General features: G+C 37.4%; 1 protein-coding gene across 3 annotated transcripts in view; it reads left to right on the top strand.

The window, feature by feature from the left end:
- Positions 1 to 13,363, top strand: part of DENND6A (DENN domain containing 6A) — a 35,971-nt gene that overhangs the window by 16,770 nt on the left and 5,838 nt on the right. For all 3 annotated transcript variants that reach the window (XM_075433101.1, XM_075433100.1, XM_075433102.1), the window contains 8 exons: positions 1,231 to 1,293; positions 1,965 to 2,020; positions 2,360 to 2,482; positions 2,658 to 2,753; positions 6,258 to 6,352; positions 8,135 to 8,200; positions 8,292 to 8,356; positions 8,900 to 8,989. In XM_075433101.1, the coding sequence (XP_075289216.1) occupies positions 1,231 to 1,293; positions 1,965 to 2,020; positions 2,360 to 2,482; positions 2,658 to 2,753; positions 6,258 to 6,352; positions 8,135 to 8,200; positions 8,292 to 8,356; positions 8,900 to 8,989 (654 nt within the window). The remainder of the gene's footprint in view (positions 1 to 1,230; positions 1,294 to 1,964; positions 2,021 to 2,359; positions 2,483 to 2,657; positions 2,754 to 6,257; positions 6,353 to 8,134; positions 8,201 to 8,291; positions 8,357 to 8,899; positions 8,990 to 13,363) is intronic.

A 13,363-nucleotide genomic window follows, 5' to 3' on the forward strand; every position in this document is an offset into this window, starting at 1 on the left:
ATGCATTCTAGGAGACTTTAATGCTAATTATATTTGTCAAATCAAATATTAAGTAACACTTCAAAATACTAAAAATGAAGTTTCACTGAAGCAAATTATATATATAGATGAAAATCATTCTTGTTCCTGAAGTTTGACAAGTAAAAGTCTTTTTTGACCCACACACCAAAAATTAATTTCTTGATTTGTTGATAATTTTCAATGAAAGTGAAATATGTCTGAAGAAAGCTTTTGAGGAAGTTGTACCTAGTGCATGGGGACGAACTGTAGAGGTTAAATGGTGATGGAGAACTGGGCCTCTGGGATCCATAGCATCTTCGTGTGAAGTGCAATTAAATGGATTTGGTGGATCCAGAGATTGCAGTCGGAAGTACATGCTTAGCAGCTACTCTCAAGTTTATGCCTAGCTGCACGTACATCACCAGGGAGAGGAACAAGTTTCTGAAGCTGTTCTGAAAGCACAAATTTAATAAAGCAGTGTTCTGGATGCTGGATGATAATGATGAGAGTCAGGTATGTCTCGTTTGGGTATTGCCCGCATTTATCTCACAGTAATTCTGATCCATAAGAGTAGAAATTGCATTCCTAAACTGAGTAAAGCCGTAATTACAGTCTTCAGTGATATTGTCCCTGTTTTTTTACACTGCTTGGTCAGTCAGTTTGAATTGTTGAGTATAAGTTACATCCATTTGTGCACACCAGCTTCCAGTATGATTTAATTTGTAGTACTCAAGGCTTATAGATGCAGATTGTGAGGTCAGAAAAATATATTTGTGTTTTTCAGTCTATTTGGATTCTGCCTCATACCCACCAGGATGTCTGATGTTTTAGGAGAGGATTTTTTCTAAAAGTAATTCTGTACCACCTTAAAACCCCATAATCTTACTTCAGATCATCCTCTCCAACATTCAACTGTATTTTTATTGAAATTATTGTAATAGTTGTGACTAATGTTATCAACAGTCTTTTTTAACTGAAGTATAATTTTCATGTTCTAATATTCAGTTTGCAGTGTAGTACTACATAGTATTGCATATTGATTCCTGTAGCAATGAGCTGTAGTCTTCAGCTATGTATTTGTTGTTATGTGTTCTGTAGTGTAAATAAAGCAGGATATACTGTAGTATATCCTCTTACAATGTTCTATCTTGTCTGTAAGTCAGCGTTTTAAGTCTCTGCTGAATTCGATACAAAGGGAGAAAAAAAAAAATCTTTCTTTTTCTTTCAAAGTTGCGGATTCCAACATATCGTGACAAGCCTGGAACAACGCCAATAGTACAGAATATGCACCAGGTAGAGATTAGGTACTTCTATTGTATATAACCCCAAGACAAAGCTAAATATCTGCCTTTCTTCTTTTGCTTTAAACTTGTTCATAAAAGATCAGTAGCAAATCCTTGTATACTTTGATAATCATGAAGTCCATAGTCTTTGAAAGTTTGAGTAGAGGAGACTAGAGTTGGATTCTTCCTGGAAAAGGTATTTTTAACCCAGTTACCCCAAGTACTTCAGAAGAGGGATGTCCAGCTGCTGGAAGAGGATGGCTGGCTGACAAAATTGCTGAACTTGAACATCCTTTGAATGGGTGAAACTATACTAGACTTTTTTGAGCATGAAAACTGAATTAAAAATCTTTAGCCATAGAAGAAGGATATAAAACAAATGAGTCCGTGCCTTCATGTGCTGTGTGTCTGTTGTTTAAAACAGTTTCAGTATTTTATGTCTTTTCTGAATCAGAAGTCGCATGCCTGTAAGTGGGGGGAGTGTGGTGGGGGATGTCTTGATTTTTAGCACACAAAAAATAGGTACTTGTGGAGATAATGTAGTACATACTGCAGCAATACAGTGGTGGTAAATAATTAGGGTATATACCATCTACTGTCTGTAAACATTTAAGGGAAACTATTTCGTTTAATATCTAGGTATTCTGATGACTAAAACCCAAGCATTGCGATGTCTTTTAGGCAGATGTTCAGATCTCCATGGCTTTACCGACTGTTCATGAAGTAGATCTTTTCAGGTAGGAGTTTGGGCTGATTTATTCCTAGTGAATTCCCACAAGTCAAAGATTTATGACGGTTCCATAATATATCTAATAGCTTGCAAGCTAACATTTATCAGTATTGTTTTTAATATTTTTTTTTCTGTAAAGCTGTCTAAAAAACAATTCAAACAACATGCAGGCTGAAACTGCAATAAATAATCAAGTTCATTAAACATTCCATTTCACAGGAGTATTTAATATTTTTCAGAAGACTATTAAATACTACTGCAAACTTCCTTTTTATCCAGTTCTTAATCAAATACGTATTTCTTCTGGTTATGCTAAATGTATTAAAATACCTCAATCTGTTTTTAGGTGTTTCTGTCCAGTGTTCTTTCACATTCAGATGCTTTGGGAACTAGTACTGCTAGGAGAACCACTGATCGTGATGGCACCATCACCATCAGAATCTTCAGAAACCGTGTTGGCACTTGTTAGGTAAATGTAGTGGAGCTTCCTAACTAATGACCAAGTGAGTCACTGTAGATTGCAGCTGAGTGCAACTTTATTTGACCTGAATATAATAAAGAATTTTGAATTTTGGATTTGCTTGTTTCTTTCATGAACTTTTGCATTGTATGCATACACCAAACATCCTCGTTCTACCTTGCAGTTGTATTTCACCGTTGAAGTACTGCAGCGATTTCAGGCCATACTTTACCATACATGACAGTGAATTCAAAGAATATACAACTCGCACGCAAGCCCCGTAAGTAAATCATACTTCGTTGTGAAGGTGTTGCTCAAAGCCACTCATAACCATAAATTTGTTTTAAGATACTGCTTAACTATTCTGAATTTCTGTCATTAGGGAATTACATTTAGACTCCTTATTTATAAGTTCTATCTTAGAGTGCAGTAGATAGCTGTTTTAAGGTTTCACTCCAGTTAGATCAGATAAAGCAGCTATGAAACAATGTCATAATTAAACTATATTTGAGCTTCATGGGATACTTGTGTACAGAATAAGTAAAACTGCAAATACGAAAGCAAGAAAAGTTTTGCTTTTCCATAAGAGGTTGTCTGTGCAACAGCAGCCCCATAGTAGCTCCTTGGGAAATTGTTCTGTAATTGGGTGGTTTTTTTATTCAATTACTAAACAAAGTGACTTCTAGAATTCAACATCCCTACAACTGTTTTGCAAAGTTAATCCAGTCAGTGTCCTAGCTGAGACGATAATTTAAAAAGCAAATATCTCTTCACTAAATTTGTTAGAAAAATGTTGTAAATGATTCTGAAATTAAGATTCTTTTTTTAAGAGCATGAGTCTACAAAAACAATTCTGTTTGAAACTGCTTTAAGGACACACTTTTCCCCTTCTTTATTTTTTTTTAATCTTACTCTTATTTTGAGAGCATACACTTCCAATAGTTCTTGTTATGTTATTTAAATGCAACTTTATTTGGGAATGGAGTGCATGTGTTAGCTTCACTGATCTTTTTCTAAATAATTTTTTTCTAAAGTCTGAACAGGCAGTGGTTGTTGTGTTGGGTTTTTTGTTTGTTTCATTGTTTTTTTCCTGCATTTTTCCTTTCAGTGGAAGTATTGCCAGAGATACAACAGTGGAAAAACATACAAACATAGGCACCATGTTTCAGATTGTATTCCGTGGGAATGGTTATGCAGTATGTAATTTAGTTTCTAAAAATAATTTCAGGAAGAACTTGGTTAAACTTCAGTAACCCATGTTTAAAAACTGCATCTGCTCCTCTGTAGCAAAATAGAGGGGTTGTTCAGTATGTATGTTAGTATTTGAAACAGAGCTAGAATTACTCTAGCTTTCTTACGGCAAACAAAAAAATTGGAAAGATGGGAAATGGGCTTTTAAAGCAGTGGCTCTAAGAAGTGGAAGAATCCACATGATGCACATTTTGTGTGTTTTATTGTCTTTAGGAAGAGGGGAGCAAGGGACTATTTTTCATCTTGATGTTTTGATTTATCGTGCCTTTTCAGAAATTACTTCAGTGGTTTAAAATCAGAATTGGCTCTGGTAAACATGATGGATTAAGGCTCCTAAAAGTGACCAAGTCATAGACTCATAGAATAGTTTGGGTTGAAAGCGACCTCAGAGGTCATCCCATTCCAACCTCCTGGCCATGGGCACGGACCCCTTCCACCAGACCGTGTTGCTCAGAGCCCCGTCCAGCCTGGCCTTGAACACTGCCAGGGAGGGGGCACCCACAGCTTCTCTGGGCAACCTGTGTCAGGGTCTGACCACCCTCAGAGTGGAGAATTTCTTCTGTATATCTAACCTAAACCTACCCTCTTTCAGCTTGAAGCTATTACCCACTTGTCCTATCTTGCTATTATGTCACCAGAAGCAGTGAAACAAGACTCCCCATGATTTGCTACCAGTTAACCTTGACCTGGAGAATTATCATTTGTGTGTGTGTGTAAATGAAAGCCTTACTTGACTTTAACCCTCAGTAAAAGAAAGCCAGTTTATGAACAGTGGTCCAAACGAATTCTGTGTGAAACTTGCTTCTTGGTTCCCACAAAATAGGCATGAGAAGATTTAGTAGTTAAGCTAGGTCAGACTTGATCCATTGCTAGGGAGGAGGAGAATGCCTATTGTTTGGCTTCTTTTGAGCCTCAGTTTGTTTCTTACATTGGTTCTCCTGACATGACCATGAAAAGAACATAAGGTAAAACATCATAAATTGATTTTTCAGAGTACAACAGAGGAATCTGTTAAGAACTTTTTATGGGTGCTGGTCTTTATAATTTTGGAAAAGAGACTGTAAATCATGTATGATAACACAGAAAAATCATGAACAACATTTGCAAATCCCAGTGAATTTAAATCAATAATACAAATGAGTTTAACAGGATTACAGAAAGAGCAAAAAATAATGAAACCAAATTCATGTGAGTGGGGGGAAAAATATACAATATCTGGAATAAAATGTTTTCAGGTGAACGTGCTTGAAGAGCAGTAGGACTCGGAAGAACTGATTGTTCTGGTGAAGGTTGAGTCAGTGACAAACAAGAAAAGACTTCTGAGAAACTAATACAGTTTGGTGTTGCTCATTCTAAGATGGAATGGAGAGATGAAAATGGCTATTTCCATAGCCCAGACATTATACGAAGCTACAGAGCTGTGTGATCAGATTTTTGTCCTATCTGTGAATGACTCATGAGTGTGTGTGCATGTGTATATATATAGTTATAATTAGCAAGTGGAAGGAGGAATGAAAGTCAGAAATGTTTGTAGGTTAAGATAGAAATTGATGCCCTGTTGCCGTCATGATACAGCGGGAAGAACTGAGTAAAAATATAAAGATTACTTGTTGGTTTTCTCCCCACCTTGCCTTGAGAAACAGGAGACTTAAGGATGGTGTTACAGAAAGTGTTAAAATTTGGGTTTTTTAAAACAAATCTGAAGAAATGATGGTAACCTATTGTTAATATGGGGGTTCCAATGAGGCTTGCAGTTATGCTCTCTCCTTAGCTAATGTTCGGCTGTAAAATGGATGGCAGCCACTATCCTGAAAAATATGTTGATATTTCACCATATTAGTGCTATAAATCCCAAATTCTGCAGGCCTGTGCTCTTACTGCCTCTTGTTCTCTGGGTGCTCCCATGCATCCCCGAAGCCAGGTTCTAAGCACAGGGTAGACAGAAAAATCTGACAGGTTGTGAGCTTGGGCACAATGCTATTAATGTGCTTGTACTTCATCACTTGGTGATTGCTTTTTAACAAAGAAGGCTAAAGTGTCGGAAAGGAAGTAGGCTATTAAGTGTCTCTTAATTGTGTCTTCTGAGCAGTAGCTGTACTGAGAAGTCTCATGTGAACAGCGGTCACGTTGACATGCACATTCAGATACTACGACTTTGTTATAATCAAACCTTGAAAAGTAGCAAGTTGTCTTTCAAATATGGGCCAGATTCCTGCTCATTAAAAAAAAAAAAACAAACCAGATAATAAATCAGATAATGCCCTGTTCTCATCATTGTGAATGGGCAGGATTTAGCCAAGAGTCTAAGCAGATGATGTCACTTTTATTCTCCATTACTGTCTGGACACATGGATACGTCTTGCTATTTTCTAAAACTTTGATAAGCATACTGTACTTTTATGTGCAACTTAAAATGTAGCTCATAAATACAAAAGGAAAATAATTTCAAGTAAAGAATTAAAGTTGACCTTTTGTATTCTTTATGGCAGAAGCTCTTACTGTCGTATTTTAAATGTTGTCATTATTTTTCTAGACCATCTGTCATTCTAGGGGTGACGAATCCTTTTTTTGCTAAAACGCTTCAGCACTGGCCTCACATCATCCGAATTGGAGATATTAAACTTCCAGGTAAAGTACAAATATCTTCTTCAATCTTGTGTGACAAGATCTAATGATATGCTTATTTATTTACAAACATACGTAATTTACTTCAATTTACTCACCAAACCCTCATGGATTTAAATCTGTCAAGAGAAGTTAGGCTCTTGAGTACTGTGTGTCTTGTATTGCCAAATATAGTATATTAAGTGCAAAAGGTGGTAATACTCATCAGTAATAATGATTTACCTTGCGTACAATCTGTTTTTGTATCTCTACCACTAAGGTATTAAAATGAGAAACACCATTTATTGCTGATATTAATTTTAGTATGAGTAGAATGTAATAAATCAGCCACAGCAAGTGCACAGAAAAGTAAACCCATGTGAAAACAAAGTTGGAATGTTACAATAACATGTTGATTGTTGACAGTATTTTGATAATATATTTATAATCTGGCAATATTCCAGTAATTACTAATTGTTCAAGTTGGATGATTTCCTTACATGATTGAGTAGAATTTTAATGTAATCTTTGGATAGCGTGTCAGTTGCTAGCCTGTAATAACATACTGCAGTACATTCTAATTATTATATGAGATTTCTGAATGCAGCTGTTGCTGTAAGAGGTTTGCTGTTCTGTTCTGAAAGAGGGAATGCATAAATATCTAGTTAGGATAATACACCATGAAATTCATTTTTGTAGAATAAGTTACATTCAATTTCTGAATACACCAAATTATTAATGATTACATACTGTGTTCAATAGAATTAGGCAAGGTTTTGCTTTACTTAAAAATAGCATGCCTGCCCATGCTTCAGAAGGCGGCTTGGGGGTGTGTGCGGAGGAGTTAGCTGGCTGCTGTGTCCTTAAGGTTTGGAAAATAGAATCTGGATTAAGCTATTAAACCTCTGCAAAGCCATATACACAGGTTGCCCTCATCTACAGGGTAGGGTATGAAATTCTAAAGTTTTGGTGCAGCTATGTGAAATGCTTAGTCAGGAAGTTCTAGAGATGCATTTGTCTGACCTGTCTTTAAAAATTCACATTTTATTTCTTTAGGGACAAAGAGAGAGCTTGTGATTTTTTTTGCTTGTTGTTTTTTTTGTTTTCCTTTTCTCCCCACTCTGCAGTTTCAATAGCAATTTATACTATTATCTTTTCTGAAGTCGAGCATCCAACTAGATCTAAGGGGAAGGGTCTGCTGAGGCTGCAAGGCTGAACAGGGTTTAGGGTCTTCTGGCTGGAGAAGGGTCTATTTGAAAAAGAAGACAAAAAAACTTAGTTTGGCCTGTGGAAGATAAGACCTAAATTAATTTTCTTACAAAGCTTAATCCATGGTTACTGTTTTAATTTCTTATATATGATTTTTATTTTGACTGAGGTACTAAAGATTTGTTCCTGAAAGCATGTACCCTAAGGGGAACAAAAGAAGATGGAATAAAATTTGAAATTAATGAAACAGTCATTCACTGCTGTATAAGCAGTGTTTTTCTTTGGCTGCTTTGATTCAGAAGGTCATCCTTCTGGTTTTTTGGTTTGGTGGGATGGTTTTTTTTTCCTTTTTCTTTTCAACAGGTAACCCTTATATAAAATGAGAAGCCTGTATGCTGTTATTCATATGTTTACTAGACATTTCTAGATATATGCTTGGATGCTTGTTGGTGTTTCTAATGCCTCTTACAATATTAGGTAGTCTTCTAAATGAAAGTATTTGTTTCTAAAAATCAGTGCAACATAAGGCACATGAACTGTTTTATCTCATAATAGGGATGGAGATTTCAAGTAAGGTTGCTTTAAATGTTTTGGCAGGTGAAGTTCCAAAGCAGGTGAAAGTGAAAAAACTGAAGAACCTAAAAACTTTGGACTCCAAACCTGGTAATAAGTTGCCTCAGAGTTAAATTACCAGCATTTTAATTTTAAAAAGCATACCTAATTTTTCAATTTATATGCTGCTTTTTTTCTTTAGGTGTTTATACCTCTTACAAGCCATACTTGAACAAAGATGAAGAAATTGTTAAACAGTTACAAAAGGTAATACTGGCGGTCTCTTCTTAACGGAGATTTTGTGCACTGTTGTATGTTGTTTTCATTTAAGGATGAGCTTTGTCTACATAATTGAAATAAAACTGGGTTCTGATTCCTTTGCCCCAACTCATACTGAATAGACAGGTACACACCCTCATTGCAGGAGAAGGGCTGCTGCCTTGTTAGCAGTTTCTATAACAACATGAATGGTAGGACTCAAGAAGTCAGCTTAATAATTCAGAAAATTGATTTATCACTTAATCTGTTTTGGGCTTTCAACCCTCTGCCATATCCCTCTAGTCTCTTTGGTCTAGAAATCTCTTGAATTTCTTTAAGTAAAAAATCGGCAACTGAAGGGATGAATATCTGTGCAAAAGGATTTGGTGCTGCTGCTTTCCTTTCATGGTTCAGGGTACGGGGTGCTATGTGTAAGTTTATGGAAAATGAATACAGAAACACTGAAATAAATATTCTTAAAAATAAACCCCACAACTACGTACATATTTGGGGTAACAGACTTATAGTGATATTTTATTTCTTTTTTTTAAGGGTGTACAACAGAAACGTCCTACAGAAGCACAGAGTGTGATTCTTCGGCGGTATTTTTTGGAACTGACGGAAAGTTTCATTATTCCATTAGTGAGTTCTTAGACTAATGGGTTTTTTACATATGTAATATGGAGTAGCTTTCTTGGCGTTAGCCTGACTAGTCCAGTAACTAGCAGTGTACCCCTGGGATCAACACTGGATCCAGTCCTGTTCAACATCTTCATTAGTAATCTGAATGATGGGGCAGTGTGTACTCTCAGCAAGTTTGCTGATGGTACAGAACTGGGAGGACTGGCTGATACACCAGAGGGTGGTGCTGCTCTTTGGAGGGACCTCAACAGGGTGCAGAAATGGACTGATGGGAACCTCATGCAGTTCAGCGAAGAGAAGTGCAAAGTCCTGCACCTGGGGAGGAATAAACCTATGCAGCAGTATATGCCGGGGCTGCCAGGCTGGAAGGCAGCTTTGTGGAAAAGGATCTGGGGTCCTAACGGACGCGGAGTTGAGCATCACCCAGCAATATGCCCTTGAAGCAAAGGTGGCTGCTGGTACCCTGGGCTGCATTAGGATGGGTGCTGTGCCAGCAGGTTGAGGGAGGTGATCCTTACCCTCTAGTGACTACTGGTGAGGCCACACCTGGAGTATCATGTCCAGTTCTGGGCTCCCTAATACCTGAGAGAGAACAATGAACGGCCATTAAAATGATTGAGGGCTGAAGCATCTTTCGTATGAGGAAAGGCTGAGAGAGCTGGCACTGTTTAGCTTGGGGAAGAGAATTTTCAAGGGGGGAGCTCATCAATGTATGCAAATATCTGAAGGGAGGATGTAAAGAAGATGGATCCAGGCTCCTTTCAGTGGTGCCCAGTGACAGGACAAGAGGCAGTGGCCACAAACTGAAACATAGGAGGGTTTGACCATTAGGGAACACTTTTTTTACTGTAAGGGTGACTGAGCACTCTTTAACAGGTTAGGTTACCCAGAGAGGTTGTGGAGTCTCCATCCTTGCGGATATTAAAAAACTGTCTGGGCATAGTCCTGGGCAGCCTGCAGGTATGCTTGACCATGGCATGATAAGGAGAGGGGAGCTGACCTGATGATCTCCAGATGTCCCTTCCAACCTCAACCTTTTTTGTGATTCTGTGAAGAATATTTGAGCTATGCAGAAATTTACCTTTAAGCTATGTCTTGACTTTTCTAAAATACTCGGGTCTTATATTTCTTTAATTACCATACTTAGCATGAAAATTACGAAAGCCATAGCTTAATATCAAAAATGAAACACAGACAAAAGGTTCAGATCTCAAGAAGGAATACTTTTTTGTGTATGTTGCTAGACAGCATTTTCAGATGTTTGCTTGCGATGTGCTGTGTAGCATTTATGTAAAGCAAAACTTTGTGTATTTTAACATGGACTAAAAATGAAATGTCTTTAACCCTTCCTCAATGCTTGGAACACCTGTCCACTGTTGAAATATACTACTTCTTTTTTTTTTATTATTTTATTTAAGTGTAAGGGTGTTTCCCCTGACCTTGAGAAATGTCAATATTGAAAGGCAGAGTTAGAAAGTACTTTGTAATGAGAAGAGCTCTGTATCTGTATACTCTTGCAGTAGTGTGCTGTGACAGCTGAGAGGATACTACAAGGTAATCTTTCTATTAATATGTGGAAGATCAACCAACTCAACTGGTAAATGAGACTGGCTTAATTTTTTTTCCCTTAAATATTTATTCTGTCTTCTAGTGGTAGTGTTTTTCCATGCAAATAATTAAAGTTTAGAGAATTTTTCCCTTTTCCAGTCATATTTGTGCACGGACTGCTGTTATGCTCAGTGTGAGAAACTGCATCTAGCATATCTCGGTTCCTTTCATCTGCCTTGTCCAGACAGACCGTTTCATTACTTGTCCTCTAGGCAATTAATTTACTCCTCTTACTTTTTCACAGAACTACTTACCTTTGCAACTTCATTTTTACCTATGTTCTATGTGACCTTCAAAGAACAATATCTGTCTCCGAAGGTAGACAGTTTGGGGTTTGTTTTGGTTTTCCTTTTTGTTCATTGATTTTTGGAGGACTTTTTGCCGTTGGATTACCTGCAGTAGACAAATTTCAGCAGTCAGACCTCCTTGGGCAGTTGTTTTATGGCCTCAAAGCAGCTATTTCCTCAGATTATTGCAGTATTTGTAGGATTTTCAAATCCTGCAACTACATCAAGCATAAACAAAAGTTACAAGAGACTTCTGAGAAAAAGGCAATGTCTCCACTTACATTCAAAGCATCTAGAACTGGCAAAAGGATTATTGTGAAACTCGGCTTTCTCTCTGTCTCATTTCCTGGCAGGAAATGTTAATGGCCAGCATTATGTAGCACGGGCTACAGAATTTGCTTTCTCTTACCTGGTCTCAGTTTTCCTCATTATTTCTGCTGTTTCAGAAAAAAATGGGCAAGAGAAATTTAGTATGGATGGTTATTTCAAACACTTAAATACCCTTGAGGAAAAAAATCACACATGCAGAACTCTTCAATAGATCATAAAATCAAAGATGAATTTAGGTTAACTGGGACATCTGATCCAACCCCACTGCTCAGAACAAGGACGATTTGAATATATAGCTAAATATCAAACCTTACTTTACAAGTATAGGCATAAACTTCAGACAAATTCAACACACTTATGTCCCCTGATTCTAGAGAGGCTTTTGATCATTATTCTCATGCTTTGTCTTCCTCAGAGGCAGTAAATACAGCTTCTAGGTCACTGGTGACTGCAGTGATCACACACAGTACTGCCCTTTCCCCAAGGCCTGGGTTTTAGCGTATAAGACATTTTCATGATGGTTTGCCATTTCTCAGTCCTCCTCTTCTTCCCTAAACACCTGATACAGTTTTACATCCAGGGGGGAAAATCCCAAAACAACATTGAAAGCTTTCAGAGTTCTGTGTTTTCCTGGGTTGTCTTGTTTTGGTTTGGTTTTTAACCAACCTCAGCAAAGAGCCGCCAGTTTTTGTGCTAAGCTGTAGCAGAGATGAGTCCAGCAGTCTCAAGGTTCATAATGAGACGAATGGAATCTAGTTCCTTTGACCATAATTTCTGTTCGGGAATTTTCCTTCTGATTTTGTTGTTTTATCTTTGTCTACTAGTGATGAGCTGGTTTGTTTTTCTTGTGTCTCGTGAGTGAGGTTTCTAGAGAGTACATCTCAAGATTTTCTGTGTTCTTCCCAGCAGTTTCTATATGCTGTTTTTGTAAGAGAATTATTCTCACAAGCGTTTGTTTTATCAGGTGATACTTTCTTCTGGTTTTGGGTACAATAAAACAGATTCTGATGAAACTTTGCAAATTCAGGTGACTCTAGAAGATGTTATTACAATTTTACAAAGGAGACACTATCACTGAATGTTGAGATACATCTATTTTATGTCAGGGCATCACACAGAGGATAGTTTTTTCAGTGTGTTTAGAATATTTTATTGTACGGCATCATGCTATTCTGGAAATGGCAGATACCTGATGTTTTGCTCTCGAAACATGGTACTTCACCTGTTCAAATCTCTAAGCCAAAGTTAGAGGGCAAATTTTGTCTCATTTCTAACCAGTCAGCAGAGTTTGGAATGCTTAATGTTCGTGGATTTATGTGGGTTTTTGTTTTTTGTTTGATTGTTGTTTTTTTTTCTTTCTGCTGGAGCAAGATCTCAATTTGCTGAAACAAATTTTAAAATAGGAATTTGTTTCTAATGTACTAGTAAAAACTTACCTGTCCTGTAAATTGAAGTCCTGCTGTAGTGTTTGCCAGCTCCTGACATACCTTTGTGCTGACAAAGGAATATTGCATTTAGGTTGCTGAATCCATACAGATTTGTAGGCTTTGACTTGCAGTGAACTGGAAATCTGTCATCTGTTTTCTAATTTGTGCATTAAGATAGTGTTAAGTGTATTCTAATATGCTCTTAGCTAGCATTTGGAGGTATGAAGTCCGAGTAATGATCGACTTCCCCAAGCCAAAAAGTTCTGTGTGAAGTTAAGTCATTTCTGTGGACAAGTGGTTGAAATTGGGAAGTGATACGTCAGGCATTGGATGTTGACCTATCAGCTGCCCCATTCTGAGCCCTTTCTTGTGGATGACCCGAACTTTTCATCATTTTAGAGCATGCATTATCAGGTCCAATTTCTGTCTGCAAGAATGGGGACATCCCTAGACACTTGTTTGTCCTTGGGTGTTAATGATTAGAGGAGCTTTTCCTTAAAATTTGTCTTAATGATTAGAGGAGTTTTTCCTTAAAATTTGTCTTTCTCTCCTGTTCTTTTGAGACAGTATGGACGTGTAAGGTGAATCTAAAACCTTTCCCTGACATTCCACCCATCTTGCTCAAACTTTAAGTGAGAAACTTCATACGTTTTCTGTTATAAATCTTAAATTTACAGGGTGAGATCACCCTTTACGTTCTCAGCCACCAGAAAAGTATACGG

Source organism: Opisthocomus hoazin, chromosome 11, assembly GCF_030867145.1.
Source record: "Opisthocomus hoazin isolate bOpiHoa1 chromosome 11, bOpiHoa1.hap1, whole genome shotgun sequence".
Taxonomy (NCBI): domain Eukaryota; kingdom Metazoa; phylum Chordata; class Aves; order Opisthocomiformes; family Opisthocomidae; genus Opisthocomus; species Opisthocomus hoazin.